The following is a 23,028-nucleotide window of genomic DNA, read 5'->3' on the forward strand; positions in this document are numbered from 1 at the left end:
GACTGTGTGAGTTTTGTGAGTCACTCATTCTGTCCACGACAAATGTTAAAAACACTCAGGAATGTGCCGAAACGGAGCCTCGACTAAATGGGAAAACGAAAAAGATCATCTGGTTGAACATCTGGAAAAGCAGACAATAAATTCATAGTCCAGGATTACCAAGCTCAACCAATGTCGGGGTGGGAAAAAGAAATACCATCCTGTTCCCGGTGTCCAGGATATGGATTCATGGAACACCTACGCTAAAACACATGTGCTTAACTCTTGTGTTACAGAGAGGCCCGCAAACAAACGTGTTTGTTATATCCCTTGTGTTGCCTCTGGGTCATTACCTCCACCACTGGATATCTATTTATGGAATTTGTGTCTTAGGCCTCGGGGTCACCTTGACCCTGAAATAATACAAGGGTTAAAGCGGTTACTGATTGCAAAACTATGTCATTAAGAATTGTTCCGGAAAAACTTCTTTTAAAAATCTGTATTTTTAGCTTGTTTTTAGCGGACGTTGCTAGGCTAGCAGCCTCAATCTTGCTCACTGAGACTTGCAATGTGTGTGAATAAGGAAAGACGTCAGGCAGGAACTGAGTGACTGATAACTTCAGCTACAAGCAAACTGAAAATATACACTTTTTTATTTTTTTTCGGAACAATTCCTCCTTGAGGTTTCAATCCAAGAGGGACGTTACAGACGACCATATTTGGATGTTTTATGGAGGAACTGAAAATGAACAATAAACAATAATATCAATAATAATAATAATCATTTTAAACGTTTATTAATAATAATATTTTCAATGTGTGTTTATCAAGTAATTATGGGTAGAAATATCACACTAAAGAAAAGACGCTGGTGTAAATGGGCCTGGACATCCTTCCTCAAGTTCTTTCCCTTTGTACATCTGATGTGATCTCACCGCAAAGAAGCAGGAACACAATGATCTGACGCTACATTCATACTTCAATATGCTGGAGTAGTGAAGAAATCATCAGAAAATCAGCAAAAATCAGCAAAAATAGCATCTGGAAATTTCTACAGAAGAAAATAGCAAATAACAACCCTGCAATCATCAAGAAAAACACACACCAGAATTTGTATAGCTTTATTTCTGTCACACTGCAGCCATTTTGTTTTTGTCATTTTGAATTTTGATTAGTAACACATGCTTTTCTTAAACACACACACACCTATATGTGTGCGTATATGCATCATATATTTATATAGCTGGCGTTAGAACAAAAAAAGAGATGCTGACCAGTCAAATAAAAGTATAGCTGTCACAGTGAACTTCCACTAGTTTGAAATGTACAAGATTCTAGCGTCGTAAAATAATACTGTTAGTGCTGAGATACATGTTCAAGCGAAAACCTGTTTGTTAGCCGAGTTGAACCTTTCCTGTTGAGCCATTCACGCACTCTGTCCTAAACAAAAAGAAACAAAGTTTGCACTGGATAAAATAAAACGGAGGTGATTTTTCCTGACATTCAGAGATCAATCAAATAAATCTGCTTCCACCCGACACTAAAGAACTGTGAGTCAAATGAATAAAGGGCATCTACAACACAAAAACAACCACACATGTTCAGTGTTGTCAATCACAATGAAAATAAATAGAACATCATCATAAATATATAAATAATTTCACATGATCAAAATCAAATATAACAGTATTAGCTTTTGGATCATCAGTGCTGCCCTCTTTGAAATTTACACAAGTTGGATACATGCAGGAAGAAGAACCTCTTTTCAGACAAACACACAATGAAATAAAGGTGCAAAGAAGTATAACATTGAAAGATGGAAGACACGAGAAGAGACACACAACTACGAAGCAGTCAAGCCATGGTGGTTGATTAGTCATGCCTGTTCTACGTCTGACGAGTGGTTATTCATTTCTACGCTACAGATGTCCGTATTGTCGAGGTTATACATTATATATAATGCCAGAGACAGATTACACACAGCGAAGCACGGCAGCAGCAGATACAGTATATTCAGAGTCAGCACACTGAGTTCACGTGACCACCTGATTTGAAAAAGAGGGGAAAGAAAAGTGAGCGAGAGACCAGTCAAGACCACGGTGAGCGTGTTGAAGAGGCAGTGAAGTGTGAGATATTGTCCAGGCGCCAACGTTAAGCACAGCGAGAAACAACGTTTTCAACCTTCATCTTAAGATCCTTTCTTGTCTGTCGCTCCCCTTTATAAACTATCTAAGACGTACAGACATGAGAGGGAATCACAGAGGGCGCTCTTTGGTCACAAAAGGAAGGCAAAACAAAAAAGTAGAATATGAGTAGAGGGAAGAGCGTTCATCTTCCGGGACTTTGGTGGGAAGACAGTGGAAGCATCGAGGTGTGCACTGGACTTAGTGCATATATATTATAAGAGGGAAACCGAGTGCGTGGGAACGTTCTTCTACTCATCCTCCTCTTCCTCAGAGCTGTCTGTTTCTTTCTCGTAGTAGTGGTGGAAGAGCAGGTGCAGATGCTGCTGAAGTTCTCGAGGATTTGAGCCGTTTCCGAGGAAGTCTGCACGGACTGGATCTCGCTGTCTGGATCCCTTCACCACAGTTCTGCTGAGCTTGGAGCCTTTACGCATGTGGGCCCTGCAGACGGAGGGACAGCAGTGAGACACGTGAACCGACTCATGGATGCACACGAGGAGGACTTACATGTTATATTATATTAGACTCTTTACTTAGGTGACATCACAGATGACTGGAGCCAAGGTCTCAAGCAGGCAGGCACAATTTTATATGACTTTTTAATTGTTTGGTTCTGTCAGAATACACAACTCTGATTGACTTCTCAAGACAATAGATAGTTTTGTGATTTATTAGTTGTAGTTATTTTTGCTTCCTTGGGTAAAAAGATGTCAGTTGTGTCAAGGCAGGAAAAAAAAGGGATCATTTTAGGAACACACTGTAAAAACACACACTGAATACTTTAACATTTGTTAAACGGAAGAGTTAATATTCTGGAAAACTGACACCCAGCACTGCACGCCAACACGCCACCCACACACCTCCTGACCACTGTTCCGTCTTCTTTGACACTTTCTCGCTCAACCACAGGGGGGAGCTCTGCTTTAGTAAAACCACTTAGATAACTCAGGGCCTGATGGCACACGTGGTGGGAAAATAAAAGTATTCCATTAGTTGATCCCAATAATCACGTTAAGATGAAACGCAAGTGTACAAACCTTTTCAAAATCATCTCTGGCTGATGGGAGGTCGGAGGAAAGTGCAGAATCACCATGCTGAGTCATCGTCCTTTCCCCCTTCACAACCGTGGTCCTTTCAGTCTGGCTGACCTTGTAACCTCCCACTGTGGCCTGTGTTGCTGCCGAGAGACCCTCGCTCCCAGCAAAAGTGACCTGCATTAGAAAGAGTCGTTTCATTGAAAATCCTGCCGCACAGACACGAGAAAACACACCTCGGTGTGGTCGCCTTCGCTCTTGAGAACAGTCCGCTTGACCACTCTGGAGTATCCGTCTCCTTTTCTGACATTAATGGACATCTTGGCCGCTCCGGCCAGGCCGTCGCCCTGGTCAGCGTCGCCCGTGGAAACGCACTTGCGGATTACTTTGCGGGTGACCTGAGGAAGATCAGAGAGGTGAGTGTTTCAATGCAGATGCAGCCATCACACGTCCAAGCCTTCAGAAGATTAAGATAAATATACCCTTTTAACAACGGTGTGTCCATTTTCATCCGTGTACTTTTCTTCCGTCACTAATGGAGTAGAAAGGTCTGGCATCTCATCGCTCTGTAATGAGAGGAAGAAAATTATTAAGTTTAATTATCCCAAAAAACTGTTAGCATTTAACAAAAAAGTCATTCACAGGAATCATCTTCAGCTGGGTGATAGCGGCTGGAATAAACAGTAAAAAGCATTCTTTGTAAAATAAAACAGTAGAGCAGCAGGGGAAATAAAAATCCAGCCAGGTGGAGAATCGCCACTTTTTGTCATCGCTCATCTTATCCCATTTTGTTAGTTTGCGTACGCGACTGTCGCAGGGTTAGAGTCCAGCTCAAATCTCACATCTATCATGCCCATTTAACCAGATACCTTGATGACAACTCTTCTCCGCACTATTCTGGTCGTCAAAAACTCATCGTCAGAACTTTCCGACATTGGCCCCAGCTCCGCATTAACTTCCTGAGCAGGCAACACAAATCCATCAGAGATCAAAGGAAGCTGGAGGAAGATCTATTGCAGCAGGACAAGGTGGATGGAAGCCAGAGTGATGTGGTGCACTTTCCAACAAGTATTGTTTTGAGAGAAAAGTACAACAGAACAATCTGAGTCAAATCATGTGCAAAACAGCATGCAAATTGAAATCCATACGGATACACCGTTGACGTTGCACATGCTGAGTTAGGACTTTTCAAATCAAACTGGTGGTTAGGAGAAGTTTCCGCTTCCATCAAAAAAGCCATCATTCCTTACGTCAGTGTTAAGCTAAGCTCAGGGAAAAGCTTGCAGTCGTTGACTGGTGAGGTCATCTTACCCTCGCCAGACTTTCACTGCTATCATCACAGTCGCCCATTTTAGCGACGGCTGCCTCACACATGATGAATTCCTCATCGGAATCCTCCCACTGTTTCTGTTCGCCGTGGCTGAAAGAGGCGTCCTCGTAGTCTTCACTTCCCGAGGACAAAACGGCTGCTCTCTTTCCTTTTTTGTGACTCAATTCGGTTTTCTCCACACTTTTCTCTGCATCTTCTGACTCAGTCCATGATGCCTCATGGATGCAGTCAAAGAAGAGCTCCGGGTCATGAGAAGCCAAGGCTGAACTCTCTGCAATGCATTGCACGACTTCTGAATATTCTGGTGGAACGAGGTTTTGCTGCACAGGTGGGGAGTTGTTGCCGTCATCAGAGGTTGACAAAGCCTGTGCTTTAGGTTCAGCTGGAGAATCAGCTGCGTCTACTGAATCCTCAGAATAAACATTGCCAAAAATTGTCTTCTCAAATAAAGAGACATCTGGCATAATTTCCTCAAAAGTAAAATGTTCTGCAGTCGCAGCCTTGGAAGAGTGGATTTCTTTATCCTTTAAATCTTGTTCTTCCAGTGTTGATTCTTCAGTGTGTATGTCCACTGGATCAGTGAAGGAACACATTGACTCTTCTTGAACATCAGTTGCACAATCACCCACAAAAATCGCTGTACTAGATGGTTCCAGGTAAAATGTTTCACCACTTCCATGTGGATTCTCGTTGATTATTGTAGGAAAATGTGTTTCTCTTGAGGGACCTGGATCAAGTGTTAGCTCGCTAACATCTCCTTCACCGTAACTTATTATCAAGGGGCATTCAAGATCAGCCGTTAAAATACAATCGTCCAGATCGGTTGCTGCAGTGGTGGTAAGATTTGTCTCCTCAGGATTGTCTAAAAAAGGTGTACTGGGTCTTTGTGATTTATAGTCACTGGTTAGAGATTCATAACCAACTTGATCGCTGTCATAAGTATCTGCTTCATTTGTGGAGTCACAAACAGGCTCTTCACAATTCAATATAACTTTCATCTCCTCAAGTTCACAGATCAACTTGTCCAGCTGTGGCGAGCCAGACATTGATGGTGAAGAGTCGGAAGAAGAGAAATATTTTTCACCAGCGGCGTCTTGATCTGGAGAGTCAGCGGGAGGAGCTTTTGAGGGGGTGTTTGTACAATCTTCAGGTTCAGAGAGCACCAATGTGTGGTCTGTTTCTAGAGGTGAGTACATTTCACTGTCCAGACATTTAAATTGGAAGATACTTTCTGTGTTTTCAGTCTCCATTGCACCTGAGTGATGCTGCGGACTCTCATCTGGCTCTGACAAGTACGGGTCTTTAGTGTCTGACAGATTTGTTTGAGATGACGATGGCAATTCCTGGAAGAAATTGTGAGATGAAGTGAAAAAACCAACCAACATGATTTTGGGAACACTTTACACGTTGCATGCAAAAATAGACAACACTGCATTGTTTCAATGCCGGAATTCACTTATAACCAACATCATATTCAGGAAACCATATGTTTTCTGTTGATCATTGACAGATGGGAAACACAAATGCTGATGATGACAGTGGGTTAAAGTGACGGTGAATGCAAAGCAAGATAATGCGCCTTTGGTTTGGACACATTTCATTTGATCCTTTTCCTTTATTGGCAAATAATTGTCTTAAAGGAACGGCAGAATCAATCATAAGCAAAGCAAATTGTCGCAGCTTCCTACCATGCAAAACACAGTGGACTATGGTCAGATAAATCAGTCAATAATTTGTCTGACTTATTTTTTAAGTCTGCAAGATCAAGCTTACTTAAAGAAAAACATTAGACCAGTTGGGTTTAAAGAATGAAATACGAGTTGTAACAATGCATATAATGGTAAGTGTCTAGTTATCATCATGAAGCTTGTTGAACTGATTCATAATCTCGAAGTCCTACTCAACATGATTTGATCCGCTGAAATGCATTAATGCCAAGCTGCGCTGTGAAATCATCACATACCATTAGATAAAGCAGTATTGCACATAAAAACATGATTGAGCACCACATTAATTTATTAGGACAACCAGCACTGCATTACCACTGGTCAAGCATATCGCTATCTTACCGGAACCAGGAAAACTGTTCTCTTGTCCTCATTCAGGTCATTTCCTGTTCATGTCTTTGGTATCGTCCATTTAATGCCAAATCCTTTGATTTATTGATCCACATCTTTCTTGAATAAGTTTGTGTTGTCCTCCAAGTTTATGGCTACATCCTTTCAGATGTATTTAATGTTGTACTCCAAATGCTTTGTGACTCAACAGGTTAGGCTACAGGACTTCTCAAATGTTGCATGTCTTCTCAGATCTACATACCATATGTGTAATATACAGCATGGAGGCCAAATCTAACAGCAACAGCATTTCATTTTAATTAAAAGTAAGTACAAATAACAAGGCCTCCAACCACACAATCTACAAGAATCTACTTATTTATGTTTGTCTACCTCAATAAATATTGCTAGGTCTTGAATCTTCAGTTTCAACAAATGGTAGCTCGAACACAATTTGCAAAAAAATCCTTAGAAAATATTTTCATTTAACTACGTGGCTAGCAAGTATTACAGTTCATTTTTACACAAGTAGTTAAGGGATTTTTTTTTTTTTTTAGGCCGTCTAATCTTAATCAACACCACACACAGTTTTAAACTTTAAAATTTAGGCTCACCAAGACCACGTTTAACATTACAAATGGGATCATGGAGGTGTGACATCAGCCTCCTGGAGCCAAAAGTTTGTACAATTTCATCATCAGTTGTAAAGCTTTTTTCCTTAGTATTGAGCATTGATTGTAGGCCTTCTTTATGAACTTCAAAGTCTTTGGTCTCACGAAGTGGAGATGACTTTTGGCCGAGCTGCAATCTGTTATGGGTCAGAGTTACACTATCAATGTTTCCTTCTGCAGATGTACAAAGGTTTTCTTGTGATATATTTATTTTGCAGTGAGAAATTTGTGATTTTGGTGATAAGGCAGTGAGGTCATCCAATAAATGCAATTTGGGATTTGAAACACTGTGATAGGTTGAATACACACATTGTTGACCAGGTTTTACTTCAGTTGGAGAAGAAATGTTATGGCATTCCAAAGAAAGTTCTTGAGGCGAATTAAACTTAAGTAAACCTTTCATACTGTCTTCATCTAAATTTCTAGCATTTGAAGAATTTTGGGAATTTGGAATTTGGCTCTCTGCAATACTGCAGCCATCTTTTGCTGTTGAGGAATGATCTTTTATATCATGAGAGGCCTTTAAACATTCCATTTCAGTACACATTCCTTTATACAGTGGATCAAAGAGATTTGAAATGAAGTGGCCTGGTGTGTAATCAGATTTTAATTTACTGAAAGGTGTTTCTAAAAGTTGGGAATTGTAAAAAGATGATGAAAAACTTTCATTATCTGAGGACAAATAGGATGAATCTGAAAATGTTTTCTTAATGTCACCCAAGGAGGCAAAAGAGTCTTTGTCAAAAGTATTCTTCACAATATAAGATGAAGCACAAGACGTTGTGTCATCATTAAAAGAAAAATGAAGATCGTGTGATTGTGCTCGCGGGTAATCAATTGAGTCCGTACAGTTAGGGTCTAAAGGTTCAAAATCTGAGAAGGTTGAAAATGAGGATTCTGATCTCTCTGAGTAATGTAAGTAATAGTCACAATGTCTGTTCAAAAACACTATGTATTTATTGGCAGGATTAAAAATGGTATAAACTGAACTTGTGTATTCGGGTGAAGAAGGCCTAAACTCTCTTGAAAAATTCAAAAGACAGTCTGAATCAGATTCTGCAAGAGTGACGGAAAATGACTGTGCGGACAATGGCCTGATGCTGAATAAGCCTGCAAGGTCGGCATCTGATGAAACAGAATGGGGAGAATCTGGTCTGCATTCATCAAAAAATGTGTCAAGATACAAGTCAGTTCCTTCCCAATCAGAAGTACACGATTGGGGTGAAAAGGATGTGGGTCTTAATGTCTCAACTTCAAAGATGATATGCTCTGCCTCAAACTGTGGAACAGGAGAATCTGGAGACAGTGCCCTGGATTCATTTTCAGAGGCAATTGAGTCAGGCGACTGAGGTCTACGCTGAACCTCTAGAGGAAAAGTTTGAAGAACATCTTGTCTGGATTCTTCAAAGGCAACTAGAAACACATCTGATTCTTCCCAATCTGAAATACATGATTGAGGTCTGTATGATAAAGGACTAGAGCTTTCAACCTCATCGACAATGTGGTCTTGTCTAAACTGAGGAACAGGGGAGTCGGGAGACAGGGCCCTAAATTCATTATCAAAAGCATCTGATTCAGGGCACTGAGTTGTGAACTCCGTCACTAGTTGTCCAGTGGATGAAGGTTGGCCATCTTTGAACACATGTGTAGAAGACTCTGGAAAATCACTATCTGACTTTTGCTGTGTGAGTCCACGTAGAACATCAGCATATGTGACATCTTTGGAAACATATAGGGGTTTAAAATCAGCCTTGGTTTGGCTAATGTAAGACGACAAATGTCTTGGTGAAGTGGAATCTGGTGAATCTGGCCTGCATTCATCAAAATGATTAGTCAGAAAACATTCTGTGTCCTCAACATCTGACATATTAAGAGAGGATTCTGGTATGAGTTCAGAGTACTTTAAATAATAGTCACAATGTAGAGATGAAACCTTATGATTTTGGTTCACAGGAAAGGAGCTGTCATCCACTGAACATGCAGATTCTGGAGATGAGGTCCTTAAATCTTCCAACCATTCCTGGAGCATTGATGAGTCAAGTTTACAAGAAAGCGATTCTGGGGACAATGCCCGGATGCTAAATAAGCCTGTGAGGTCGACATCTGATGAAACAGAATGGGGAGAATCTGGTCTTGTTTGATCAAAAAAGGTGTCAAGATACAAGTCAGTTCCTTCCCAATCAGAAGTACGCGATTGGGGTGTAAAGGATGTTGGTCTTATTGTCTCAACTTCAAAGACGATATGCTCTGCTTCGAACTGTTGAACAAGAGAATCTGGAGACAGTGCCCTCAATTCATTTTCAGAGGCAACTGAGTCAGGTGACTGAGGTCTAGGCTGAACCTCTGGAGGAAAAATTTGAAGAAAATCTGGTCTGAATTCATCAAAGGCAACTAGATACACATCTGATTCTTCCCAATCTGAAATACATGATTGAGGTCTGTATGATAAAGGACTAGAGCTTTCAACCTCATCGACAATGTGGTCCTGTCTAAACTGAGGAACAAGTGAGTCGGGAGACAGGGACCTTAAATAATTTTGAAAAGCAACTGAGTCAGGGCACTGGGTTCTTAACTCCGTCACTACTTGTCCAGTGGACAAAGCTGGGCATTCTTTGAAAACACGCGTAGAAGACTCTGGAAAATCACTATCTGACTTTTGCTGTTTGAGTCCACGTAGAGCATCAGCATATGTGACATTTTTGGAGACATATAGGGGTTTGGAGTCGGCCCTGATGCTAAATAAGCCGGCAAGGTCGACATCTGATGAAACAGAATGGGGAAAATCTGGTCTGCATTCATCAAAAAAGGTGTCAAGATACAAGTCAGTTTCTTCCCAATCAGGAGTACACGATTGGGGTGAAAAGGATGTGGGTCTTAATGTCTCAACTTCAAAGACGATATGCTCTGCCTCGAACTGTGGAACAGGAGAATCTGTAAATAGTGCCATGGATTCATTTTCAGAGGCCATTGAGTCAAGCGACTGAGGTCTAGGCTGAACCTGTAGAGAAAAAGTTTGAAGAACATTTGGTCTGGTTTCATCAAAGGCAACAAGATACACATTTGATTCTTCCCAATCTGAAATACCTGATTGAGGTCTGTATGATAAAGGACTAGAGCTTTCAACCTCATCGACAATTTGGTCTTGTCTAAACTGAAGAACAGGGGAGTCCGGAGACAGGGCCCCTAATTCAATATCAAAAGCAACTGAGTCAGGGCACTGAGTTGTGAACTCTGTCACTAGTTGTCCAGTGTATGAAGGTTGGCCATCTTTGAACACAAGTGGAGAAGACTCTGGAAAATCACTATCTGACTTTAGCTGTGTGAGTCCACGTAGAACATCAGCATATGTGACATCTTTGGAGACATACATGGGTTTGGATTCAGCCTTGGTTTGGCTAATGTAAGACGACAAGTGTCTTGATGAAGTGGAATCTGGTGAATCTGGCCTCCATTCATCAAAATGATTAGTAAGACAACATTCTGTATCCTCAACATCTGACATTCTAAGAGTGGATTCTGGTCTCAGTTCAGAGTACTTTAAATAATAGTCACAATGTTGATATGAAGCCTTGTGATTTTGGTTCTCAGGAAAGGAGCTGTCATCTACTGAACTTGCAGATTCTGGAGATGAGGGCCTTAAACCTTCCAACAATTCCTGGAGCATTGACGAGTCAAGATCACAAGAAAGCGATTCTGGGGACAATGTCCTGATACTGAATAAGTCTGTGAGGTCGACATCTGATGAAACAGAATGGGGAGAATCTGGTCTTGTTTGATCAAGAAAGGTGTCAAGATACAAATCAGTTCCTTCCCAATCAGAAGTACACGATTGGGGTGAAAAGGATGTGGGTCTTAATGACTCAATTTCAAAGACGATATGCTCTGCTTCAAACTGTGGAACAGGAGAATCTGGAGACAGTGCCCTCAATTCCTTTTCAGAGGCAACTGAGTCAGGGGACTGAGGTCTAGGCTGAACTTCTGGAGGAAAAGTTTGAAGAACATCTAGTCTGGATTCTTCAAAGGCAACTAGAAACACATCTGATTCTTCCCAATCTGAAATACATGATTGAGGTCTGTATGATAAAGGACTAGAGCTTTCAACCTCATCAACAATGTGGTCTTGTCTAAATTGAGGAACGGGGGAGTCGGGAGACAGGGCCCTTAATTCATTATCAAAAGCATCTGAGTCAGGGCACTGAGTTGTGAACTCCGTCACTACTTTTCCAGTGGACAAAGGTGGGCATTCTTTGAACACATGTGTAGAAGACTCTGGTAAATCACTATCTGACTTTAGCTGTGTGAGTCCACGTAGAACATCAGCAATTGTGACATCTTTGGAGACATACATGGGTTTGGATTCAGCCTTGGTTTGGCTAATGTAAGACGACAAGTGTCTTGATGAAGTGGAATCTGGTGAATCTGGCCTCCATTCATCAAAATGATTAGTAAGACAACATTCTGTATCCTCAACATCTGACATTCTAAGAGTGGATTCTGGTCTCAGTTCAGAGTACTTTAAATAATAGTCACAATGTTGATATGAAGCCTTGTGATTTTGGTTCTCAGGAAAGGAGCTGTCATCTACTGAACTTGCAGATTCTGGAGATGAGGGCCTTAAACCTTCCAACCATTCCTTGAGTAATGACGAGTCAAGATCACAAGAAAGCGATTCTGGGAACAATGTCCTGATACTGAATAAGTCTGTGAGGTCGACATCTGATGAAACAGAATGGGGAGAATCTGGTCTTGTTTGATCAAAAAAGGTGTCAAGATACAAGTCAGTTCCTTCCCAATCAGAAGTACACGATTGGGGTGAAAAGGATGTGGGTCTTAATGTCTCAACTTCAAAGACGATATGCTCTGCCTCAAACTGTGGAACAGGAGAATCTGGAGACAGTGCCCTCAATTCATTTTCAGAAGCAACTGAGTCAGGGGACTGAGGTCTAGGCTGAACTTCTGGAGGAAAAGTTTGAAGAACATCTGGCTCGGTTTCATCAAAGGCAACTAGATACACTTCTGATTCTTCCCAATCTGAAATACATGATTGAGGTCTGTATGATAAAGGACTAGAGCTTTCAACCTCATCGACAATGTGGTCTTGTCTAAACTGAGGAACAGGGGAGTCGGGAGACAGGGCCCTTAATTCATTATCAAAAGCAACTGAGTCGGGGCACTGAGTTGTGAACTCTGTCACTAATTGTCCAGTGTACGAAGGTTGGCCATCTTTGAACCCATGTGGAGAAGACTCTGGAAAATCACTATCTGACTTTTGCTGTGTGAGTCCACGTAGAACATCAGCATATGTGACATTTTTGGAGACATATAGGGGTTTGGATTCGGCCCTGATGCTAAATAAGCCTGCAAGGTCGACTTCTGATGAAACAGAATGGGGAGAATCTGGTCTGCATTCATCAAAAAAGTTCTCAAGATACAAGTCAGTTCCTTCCCAATCAGAAGTACACGATTGGGGTGAAAAGGAGGTGGACCTTAATGTCTCAACTTCATAGACGATATGCTCTGCCTCGAACTGTGGAACAGGAGAATCTGGAGACAGTGCCCTGGATTCATTTTCAGAGGCAACTGAGTCAGGGGACTGAGGTATAGGCTGAACCTCTAGAGGAAAAGTTTGAAGAACATCTGGCTTGGTTTCATCAAAGGCAACTAGAAACACATCTGATTCTTCCCAATCTGAAATACATGATTGAGGTCTGTATAATAAAGGACTAGAGCTTTCAACCTCATCGACAATGTGGTCTTGTCTAAACTGAGGAACAGGGGAGTCGGGAGACAGGGCCCTTAATTCATTATCAAACGCAACTGAGTCAGGGCAGTGAGTTGTAAACTCTGTCACTAGTTGTCCAGTGTATGAAGGTTGGCCATCTTTGAACACATGTGGAGAAGACTCTGGAAAATCACTATCTGACTTTTGCTGTGTCAGTCCACGTAGAACATCAGCATATGTGACATTTTTGGAGACATATAGGGGTTTGGATTCGGCCCTGATGCTAAATAAGGCTGCAAGGTCGACTTCTGATGAAACGGAATGGGAAGAATCTGGTCTGCATTCATCAAAAAAGTTGTCTAGATACAAGTCAGTTCCTTCCCAATCAGAAGTACACGATTGGGGTGAAAAGGATGTGGGTCTTAATGTCTCAACTTCAAAGACGATATGCTCTGCCTCGAACTGTGGAACAGGAGAATCTGGAGACAGTGCCCTGGATTCATTTTCAGAGGCCATTGAGTCAGGCGACTGAGGTCTAGGCTGCAGCTTTGGAGGAAAAGTTTGAATAACTGGTCTGGTTTCATCAAAGGCAACTAGAAACACATCTGATTCTTCCCAATCTGAAATACATGATTGAGGTCTGTATGATAAAGGACTAGAGCTTTCAACCTCATCAACAATGTGGTCTTGTCTAAATTGAGGAACGGGGGAGTCGGGAGACAGGGCCCTTAATTCATTATCAAAAGCATCTGAGTCAGGGCACTGAGTTGTGAACTCCGTCACTAGTTGTCCAGTGGACCAAGGTTGGCCATCTTTGAACACATGTGGAGAAGCCTCTGGAAAATCACTATCTGACTTTTGCTGTGTGAGTCCACGTAGAACATCAGCATATGTGACATTTTTGGAGACATACAGGGGTTTGGATTCGGCCCTGATGCTAAATAAGCCTGCAAGGTCGACTTCTGATGAAACGGAATGGGGTGAATCTGGTCTGCATTCATCAAAAAAGTTGTCTAGATACAAGTCAGTTCCTTCCCAATCAGACGTACACGATTGGGGTGAAAAGGATGTGGGTCTTAATGTCTCAACTTCAAAGACGATATGCTCTGCCTCGAACTGTGGAACAGGAGAATCTGGAGACAGTGCCCTCAATTCATTTTCAGAGGCAACTGAGTCAGGGGACTGAGGTCTAGGCTGAACTTCTGGAGGAAAAGTTTGAGGAACATCTAGTCTGGATTCTTCAAAGGCAACTAGAAACACATCTGATTCTTCCCAATCTGAAATACATGATTGAGGTCTGTATGATAAAGGACTAGAGCTTTCAACCTCATCGACAATGTGCTCTTGTCTAATCTGAGGAACAGGGGAGTTGGGAGACAGGGCCCTTAATTCATTATCAAAAGCAACTGAGTCAGGGCACTGAGTTGTAAACTCTGTCACTAGTTGTCCAGTGTATGAAGGTTGGCCATCTTTGAACACATGTGGAGAAGACTCTGGAAAATCACTATCTGACTTTTGCTGTTTGAGTCCACGTAGAACATCAGCATATGTGACATTTTTGGAGACATACAGAGGTTTGGATTCGGCCTTGGTTTGGCTAATGTAAGACGACAAATGTCCTGATGAAGTGGAATCTGGTGAATCTGGCCTACAATCATCAAAACGATTAGTCAGACAACATTCTGTATCCTCAACATCTGACATACTAAGAGTGGATTCTGGTGTCAGTTCAGAGTACTTTAAATAATAGTCACAATGTAGAAATGAAGCCTTAAGATTTTTGTTCTCAGGAAAGGAGCCGTCATCCACTGAACTTGCAGATTCTGGAGATGAGGGCCTTAAACCTTCCAACCATTCCTTGAGCAATGACGAGTCGAGATCACAAGAAAGCGATTCTGGGGACATTGTCCTGATACTGAATAAGTCTATGAGGTCGACATCTGATGAAACAGAATGGGGAGAATCTGGTCTTGTTTGATCAAAAAAGATGTCAAGATACAAGTCAGTTCCTTCCCAATCAGAAGTACACGATTGGGGTGAAAAGGATGTTGATCTTAATGACTCAATTTCAAAGACGATATGCTCTGCTTCAAACTGTGGAACAGGAGAATCTGGAGACAGTGCCCTCAATTCATTTTCAGAGGAAACTGAGTCAGGGGACTGAGGTCTAGGCTGAACCTCTAGTGGAAAAGTTTGAAGAACATCTGGCTCGGTTTCATCAAAGGCAACTAGAAACACATCTGATTCTTCCCAATCTGAAATACATGATTGAGGTCTGTATGATAAAGGACTAGAGCTTTCAACCTCATCAACAATGTGGTCTTGTCTAAATTGAGGGACAGGGGAGTCGGGAGACAGGGCCCTTAATTCATTATCAAAAGCATCTGAGTCAGGGCACTGAGTTGTGAACTCCGTCACTAGTTGTCCAGTGGACCAAGGTTGGCCATCTTTGAGCACATGTGGAGAAGACTCTGGAAAATCACTATCTGACTTTTGCTGTGTGAGTCCACGTAGAACATCAGCATATGTGACATTTTTGGAGACGTATAGGGGTTTGGATTCGGCCCTGATGCTAAATAATTCTGCAAGGTCAACTTCTGATGAAACGGAATGGGGAGAACCTGGTCTGCATTCATCAAAAAAGTTGTCTAGATACAAGTCAGTTCCTTCCCAATCAGAAGTACACGATTGGGGTGAAAAGGATGTGGGTCTCAATGTCTCAACTTCAAAGATGATATGCTCTGCCTCGAAGTGTGGAATAGGAGAATCTGGAGACAGTTCCCTGCATTCATTTTCAGAGGCCATTGAGTCAGGCGACTGAGGTCTAGGCTGCAGCTCTGGAGGAAAAGTTTGAATAACTGGTCTGGTTTCATCAAAGGCAACTAGAAACACATCTGATTCTTCCCAATCTGAAATACATGATTGAGGTCTGTATGATAAAGGACTAGAGCTTTCAACCTCATCGACAATGTGCTCTTGTCTAAACTGAGGAACAGGGGAGTCGGGAGACAGGGCCCTTAATTCAGTATCAAAAGCAACTGAGTCAGGGCACTGAGTTGTAAACTCTGTCACTAGTTGTCCAGTGTATGAAGGTTGGCCATCTTTGAACACATGTGGAGAAGACTCTGGAAAATCACTATCTGACTTTTGCTGTTTGAGTCCACGTAGAACATCAGCATATGTGACATTTTTGGAGACATACAGAGGTTTGGATTCGGCCTTGGTTTGGCAAATGTAAGACGACAAATGTCCTGATGAAGTGGAATCTGGTGAATCTGGCCTACATTCATCAAAACGATTAGTCAGACAACATTCTGTATCCTCAACATCTGACATACTAAGAGTGGATTCTGGTGTCAGTTCAGAGTACTTTAAATAATAGTCACAATGTAGAGATGAAGCCTTAAGATTTTTGTTCTCAGGAAAGGAGCCGTCATCCACTGAACTTGCAGATTCTGGAGGTGAGGGCCTTAAACCTTCCAACCATTCCTTGAGCAATGACGAGTCAAGATCACAAGAAAGCGATTCTGGGGACAATGTCCTGATACTGAAAAATTCTGTGAGGTCGACATCTGATGAAACAGAATGGGGAGAATCTGGTCTTGTTTGATCAAAAAAGGTGTCAAGATACAAGTCAGTTCCTATCCAATCAGAAGCACACGATTGGGGTGAAAAGGATGTGGGTCTTAATGACTCAATTTCAAAGACGATATGCTCTGCTTCAAACTGTGGAACAGGAGAATCTGGAGACAGTGCCCTCAATTCATTTTCAGAGGAAACTGAGTCAGGGGACTGAGGTCTAGGCTGAACCTCTAGAGGAAAAGTTTGAAGAACATCTGGCTCGGTTTCATCAAAGGCAACTAGAAACACATCTGATTCTTCCCAATCTGAAATACATGATTGAGGTCTGTATGATAAAGCACTAGAGCTTTCAACCTCATCATCAATGTGGTCTTGTCTAAATTGAGGAACAGGGGAGTCGGGAGACAGGGCCCTTAATTCATTATCAAAAGCATCTGAGTCAGGGCACTGAGTTGTGAACTCCGTCACTAGTTGTCCAGTGGACCAAGGTTGGCCATCTTTGAACACATGTGGAGAAGCCCCTGGAAAATCACTATCTGACTTTTGCTGTGTGAGTCCACGTAGAACATCAGCATATGTGACATTTTTGGAGACATATAGGTGTTTGGATTCGGCCCTGATGCTAAATAAGCCTGCAAGCTCGACTTCTAATGAAACGGAATGGGGTGAATCTGGTCTGCATTCATCAAAAAAGTTGTCTAGATACAAGTCAGTTCCTTCCCAATCAGACGTACATGATTGGGGTGAAAAGGATGTGGGTCTTAATGTCTCAACTTCAAAGACGATATGCTCTGCCTCGAACTGTGGAACAGGAGAATCTGGAGACAGTGCCCTCAATTCATTTTCAGAGGAAACTGAGTCAGGGGACTGAGGTCTAGGCTGAACCTCTAGTGGAAAAGTTTGAAGAACATCTGGCTCGGTTTCATCAAAGGCAACTAGAAACACATCTGATTCTTCCCAATCTGAAATACATGATTGAGGTCTGTATGATAAAGGACTAGAGCTTTCAACCTCATCAACAATGTGGTCTTGTCTAAATTGAGGGACAGGGGAGTCGGGAGACAGGGCCCTTAATTCATTATCAAAAGCATCTGAGTCAGGGCACTGAGTTGTGAACTCCGTCACTAGTTGTCCAGTGGACCAAGGTTGGCCATCTTTGAGCACATGTGGAGAAGACTCTGGAAAATCACTATCTGACTTTTGCTGTGTGAGTCCACGTAGAACATCAGCATATGTGACATTTTTGGAGACGTATAGGGGTTTGGATTCGGCCCTGATGCTAAATAATTCTGCAAGGTCAACTTCTGATGAAACGGAATGGGGAGAACCTGGTCTGCATTCATCAAAAAAGTTGTCTAGATACAAGTCAGTTCCTTCCCAATCAGAAGTACACGATTGGGGTGAAAAGGATGTGGGTCTCAATGTCTCAACTTCAAAGATGATATGCTCTGCCTCGAAGTGTGGAATAGGAGAATCTGGAGACAGTTCCCTGCATTCATTTTCAGAGGCCATTGAGTCAGGCGACTGAGGTCTAGGCTGCAGCTCTGGAGGAAAAGTTTGAATAACTGGTCTGGTTTCATCAAAGGCAACTAGAAACACATCTGATTCTTCCCAATCTGAAATACATGATTGAGGTCTGTATGATAAAGGACTAGAGCTTTCAACCTCATCGACAATGTGCTCTTGTCTAAACTGAGGAACAGGGGAGTCGGGAGACAGGGCCCTTAATTCAGTATCAAAAGCAACTGAGTCAGGGCACTGAGTTGTAAACTCTGTCACTAGTTGTCCAGTGTATGAAGGTTGGCCATCTTTGAACACATGTGGAGAAGACTCTGGAAAATCACTATCTGACTTTTGCTGTTTGAGTCCACGTAGAACATCAGCATATGTGACATTTTTGGAGACATACAGAGGTTTGGATTCGGCCTTGGTTTGGCAAATGTAAGACGACAAATGTCCTGATGAAGTGGAATCTGGTGAATCTGGCCTACATTCATCAAAACGATTAGTCAGACAACATTCTGTATCCTCAACATCTGACATACTAAGAGTGGATTCTGGTGTCAGTTCAGAGTACTTTAAATAATAGTCACAATGTAGAGATGAAGCCTTAAGATTTTTGTTCTCAGGAAAGGAGCCGTCATCCACTGAACTTGCAGATTCTGGAGGTGAGGGCCTTAAACCTTCCAACCATTCCTTGAGCAATGACGAGTCAAGATCACAAGAAAGCGATTCTGGGGACAATGTCCTGATACTGAAAAATTCTGTGAGGTCGACATCTGATGAAACAGAATGGGGAGAATCTGGTCTTGTTTGATCAAAAAAGGTGTCAAGATACAAGTCAGTTCCTATCCAATCAGAAGCACACGATTGGGGTGAAAAGGATGTGGGTCTTAATGACTCAATTTCAAAGACGATATGCTCTGCTTCAAACTGTGGAACAGGAGAATCTGGAGACAGTGCCCTCAATTCATTTTCAGAGGAAACTGAGTCAGGGGACTGAGGTCTAGGCTGAACCTCTAGAGGAAAAGTTTGAAGAACATCTGGCTCGGTTTCATCAAAGGCAACTAGAAACACATCTGATTCTTCCCAATCTGAAATACATGATTGAGGTCTGTATGATAAAGCACTAGAGCTTTCAACCTCATCATCAATGTGGTCTTGTCTAAATTGAGGAACAGGGGAGTCGGGAGACAGGGCCCTTAATTCATTATCAAAAGCATCTGAGTCAGGGCACTGAGTTGTGAACTCCGTCACTAGTTGTCCAGTGGACCAAGGTTGGCCATCTTTGAACACATGTGGAGAAGCCCCTGGAAAATCACTATCTGACTTTTGCTGTGTGAGTCCACGTAGAACATCAGCATATGTGACATTTTTGGAGACATATAGGTGTTTGGATTCGGCCCTGATGCTAAATAAGCCTGCAAGCTCGACTTCTAATGAAACGGAATGGGGTGCATCTGGTCTGCATTCATCAAAAAAGTTGTCTAGATACAAGTCAGTTCCTTCCCAATCAGACGTACATGATTGGGGTGAAAAGGATGTGGGTCTTAATGTCTCAACTTCAAAGACGATATGCTCTGCCTCGAACTGTGGAACAGGAGAATCTGGAGACAGTGCCCTCAATTCATTTTCAGAGGAAACTGAGTCAGGGGACTGAGGTCTAGGCTGAACCTCTAGAGGAAAAGTTTGAAGAACATCTGGCTCGGTTTCATCAAAGGCAACTAGAAACACATCTGATTCTTCCCAATCTGAAATACATGATTGAGGTCTGTATGATAAAGGACTAGAGCTTTCAACCTCATCAACAATGTGGTCTTGTCTAAACTGAGGAACAGGGGAGTCGGGAGACAGGGCCCTTAATTCATTTTCAAAAGCAACTGAGTCAGGGCACTGAGTTGTGAACTCCGTCACTAGTTGTCTAGTGGACGAAGGTTGGCCATCTTTGAACACATGTGGAGAAGACTCTGGAAAATCACTATCTGACTTTTGCTGTGTGAGTCCACGTAGAACATCAGCATATGTGACATTTTTGGAGACATATAGGGGTTTGGAGTCGGCCCTGATGCTAAATAAGCCTGCAAGGTCGACATCTGATGAAACAGAATGGGGAGAATCTGGTCTTGTTTGATCAAAAAAGGTGTCAAGATACAAGTCAGTTCCTTCCCAATCAGAAGCACACGATTGGGGTGAAAAGGATGTGGGTCTTAATGACTCAATTTCAAAGACGATATGCTCTGCTTCAAACTGTGGAACAGGAGAATCTGGAGACAGTGCCCTCAATTCATTTTCAGAGGAAACTGAGTCAGGGGACTGAGGTCTAGGCTGAACCTCTAGAGGAAAAGTTTGAAGAACATCTGGCTCGGTTTCATCAAAGGCAACTAGAAACACATCTGATTCTTCCCAATCTGAAATACATGATTGAGGTCTGTATGATAAAGGACTAGAGCTTTCAACCTCATCGACAATGTGCTCTTGTCTAAACTGAGGAACAGGGGAGTCGGGAGACAGGGCCCTTAATTCATTATCAAAAGCAACTGAGTCAGGGCACTGAGTTGTGAACTCCGTCACTAGTTGTCCAGTTGACCAAGGTTGGCCATCTTTGAACACATGTGGAGAAGCCTCTGGAAAATCACTATCTGACTTTTGCTGTGTGAGTCCACATAGAACATCAGCATATGTGACATTTTTGGAGACATACAGGGGTTTGGATTCGGCCCTGATGCTAAATAAGCCTGCAAGGTCGACTTCTGATGAAACGGAATGGGGTGAATCTGGTCTGCATTCATCAAAAAAGTTGTCTAGATACAAGTCAGTTCCTTCCCAATCAGACGTACACGATTGGGGTGAAAAGGTTGTGGGTCTTAATGTCTCAACTTCAAAGACGATATGCTCTGCCTCGAACTGTGGAACAGGAGAATCTGGAGACAGTGCCCTCAATTCATTTTCAGAGGCAACTGAGTCAGGGGACTGAGGTCTAGGCTGAACTTCTGGAGGAAAAGTTTGAGGAACATCTAGTCTGGATTCTTCAAAGGCAACTAGAAACACATCTGATTCTTCCCAATCTGAAATACATGATTGAGGTCTGTATGATAAAGGACTAGAGCTTTCAACCTCATCGACAATGTGCTCTTGTCTAAACTGAGGAACAGGGGAGTCGGGAGACAGGGCCCTTAATTCATTATCAAAAGCAACTGAGTCAGGGCACTGAGTTGTAAACTCTGTCACTAGTTGTCCAGTGTATGAAGGTTGGCCATCTTTGAACACATGTGGAGAAGACTCTGGAAAATCACTATCTGACTTTTGCTGTTTGAGTCCACGTAGAACATCAGCAAATGTAACATTTTTGGAGACATACAGAGGTTTGGATTCGGCCTTGGTTTGGCTAATGTAAGACGACAAATGTCCTGATGAAGTGTCATCTGGTGAATCTGGCCTACATTCATCAAAACGATTATTCAGACAACATTCTGTATCCTCAACATCTGACATACTAAGAGTGGATTCTGGTGTCAGTTCAGAGTACTTTAAATAATAGTCACAATGTAGAGATGAAGCCTTAAGATTTTTGTTCTCAGGAAAGGAGCCGTCATCCACTGAACTTGCAGATTCTGGAGATGAGGGCCTTAAACCTTCCAACCATTCCTTGAGCAATGACGAGTCAAGATCACAAGAAAGTGATTCTGGGGACAATGTCCTGATACTGAATAAGTCTGTGAGGTCGACATCTGATGAAAGAGAATGGGGAGAATCTGGTCTTGTTTGATCAAAAAAGGTGTCAAGATACAAGTCAGTTCCTTCCCAATCAGAAGCACACGATTGGGGTGAAAAGGATGTGGGTCTTAATGACTCAATTTCAAAGACGATATGCTCTGCTTCAAACTGTGGAACAGGAGAATCTGGAGACAGTGCCCTCAATTCATTTTCAGAGGAAACTGAGTCAGGGGACTGAGGTCTAGACTGAACCTCTAGAGGAAAAGTTTGAAGAACATCTGGCTCGGTTTCATCAAAGGCAACTAGAAACACATCTGATTCTTCCCAATCTGAAATACATGATTGAGGTCTGTATGATAAAGGACTAAAGCTTTCAACCTCATCAACAATGTGGTCTTGTCTAAATTGAGGAACAGGGGAGTCGGGAGACAGGGCCCTTAATTCATTATCAAAAGCATCTGAGTCAGGGCACTGAGTTGTGAACTCCGTCACTAGTTGTCCAGTGGACCAAGGTTGGCCATCTTTGAACACATGTGGAGAAGCCTCTGGAAAATCACTATCTGACTTTTGCTGTGTGAGTCCACGTAGAACATCAGCATATGTGACATTTTTGGAGACATATAGGGGTTTGGATTCGGCCCTGATGCTAAATAAGCCTGCAAGGTCGACTTCTGATGAAACGGAATAGGGAGAATCTGGTCTGCATTCATCAAAAAAGTTGTCTAGATACAAGTCAGTTCCTTCCCAGTCAGAAGTACACGATTGGGGTGAAAAGGATGTGGGTCTTAATGTTTCAACTTCAAAGAAGATATGCTCTGCCTTGAACTGTGGAACAGGAGAATCTGGAGACAGTGCCCTCAATTCATTTTCAGAGGCAACTGAGTCAGGGGACTGAGGTCTAGGCTGAACTTCTGGAGGAAAAGTTTGAGGAACATCTAGTCTGGATTCTTCAAAGGCAACTAGAAACACATCTGATTCTTCCCAATCTGAAATACATGATTGAGGTCTGTATGATAAAGGACTAGAGCTTTCAACCTCATCGACAATGTGCTCTTGTCTAAACTGAGGAACAGGGGAGTCGGGAGACAGGGCCCTTAATTCATTATCAAAAGCAACTGAGTCAGGGCACTGAGTTGTAAACTCTGTCACTAGTTGTCCAGTGTATGAAGGTTGGCCATCTTTGAACACATGAAGAGAAGACTCTGGAAAATCACTATCTGACTTTTGCTGTTTGAGTCCACGTAGAACATCAGCAT

At 42.3% G+C, this 23,028-nt stretch overlaps 2 protein-coding genes and 1 pseudogene across 7 annotated transcripts in view; all 3 read right to left on the bottom strand.

Moving 5' to 3' along the window:
* Window positions 1-1,086: 1,086 nt before the first annotated feature.
* LOC148088794 (uncharacterized) overlaps window positions 1,087-23,028 on the bottom strand; it is an 86,259-nt gene continuing 64,317 nt past the window's right edge. For 4 of the 5 annotated variants that reach the window (XM_087800029.1, XM_087800019.1, XM_087800010.1 and 1 more), the window contains 5 exons: window positions 3,679-3,762; window positions 3,433-3,594; window positions 3,200-3,373; window positions 3,023-3,114; window positions 1,087-2,603 (listed from right to left, as the gene is read on the bottom strand). In XM_087800029.1, the coding sequence (XP_087656155.1) occupies window positions 2,414-2,603; window positions 3,023-3,114; window positions 3,200-3,373; window positions 3,433-3,594; window positions 3,679-3,762 (702 nt within the window). In that variant the 3' untranslated portion in view covers window positions 1,087-2,413. The remainder of the gene's footprint in view (window positions 2,604-3,022; window positions 3,115-3,199; window positions 3,374-3,432; window positions 3,595-3,678; window positions 3,763-23,028) is intronic. The other variant, XM_087800039.1, reaches the window with a different exon arrangement.
* Window positions 4,028-6,585, bottom strand: LOC148088795 (uncharacterized; annotated as a pseudogene). The gene is made up of 2 exons (XR_015712892.1): window positions 4,508-6,585; window positions 4,028-4,155 (listed from the first exon to the last, which is right to left on the bottom strand). The product of XR_015712892.1 is annotated as an uncharacterized LOC148088795 (transcript).
* Window positions 5,731-11,602, bottom strand: LOC148088796 (uncharacterized). Its single transcript, XM_087785883.1, has 2 exons — window positions 6,596-11,602; window positions 5,731-5,869 (listed from the first exon to the last, which is right to left on the bottom strand). The coding sequence occupies exon 1, from the start codon at window positions 11,600-11,602 to the stop codon at window positions 7,181-7,183; it is 4,422 nt and encodes a 1,473-aa protein (XP_087642009.1). The 3' UTR covers window positions 5,731-5,869; window positions 6,596-7,180.

The sequence above is a fragment of the Callionymus lyra genome, chromosome 1, assembly GCF_982586985.1.
Source record: "Callionymus lyra chromosome 1, fCalLyr1.hap1.1, whole genome shotgun sequence".
Classification (NCBI taxonomy): domain Eukaryota; kingdom Metazoa; phylum Chordata; class Actinopteri; order Syngnathiformes; family Callionymidae; genus Callionymus; species Callionymus lyra.

Excerpts from the sequence above, each read along its gene's own strand:
- LOC148088796 (XM_087785883.1), bottom strand. The coding sequence starts at position 11,602 with ATGTATGTCTCCAAAGATGTCACAATTGCTGATGTTCTACGTGGACTC.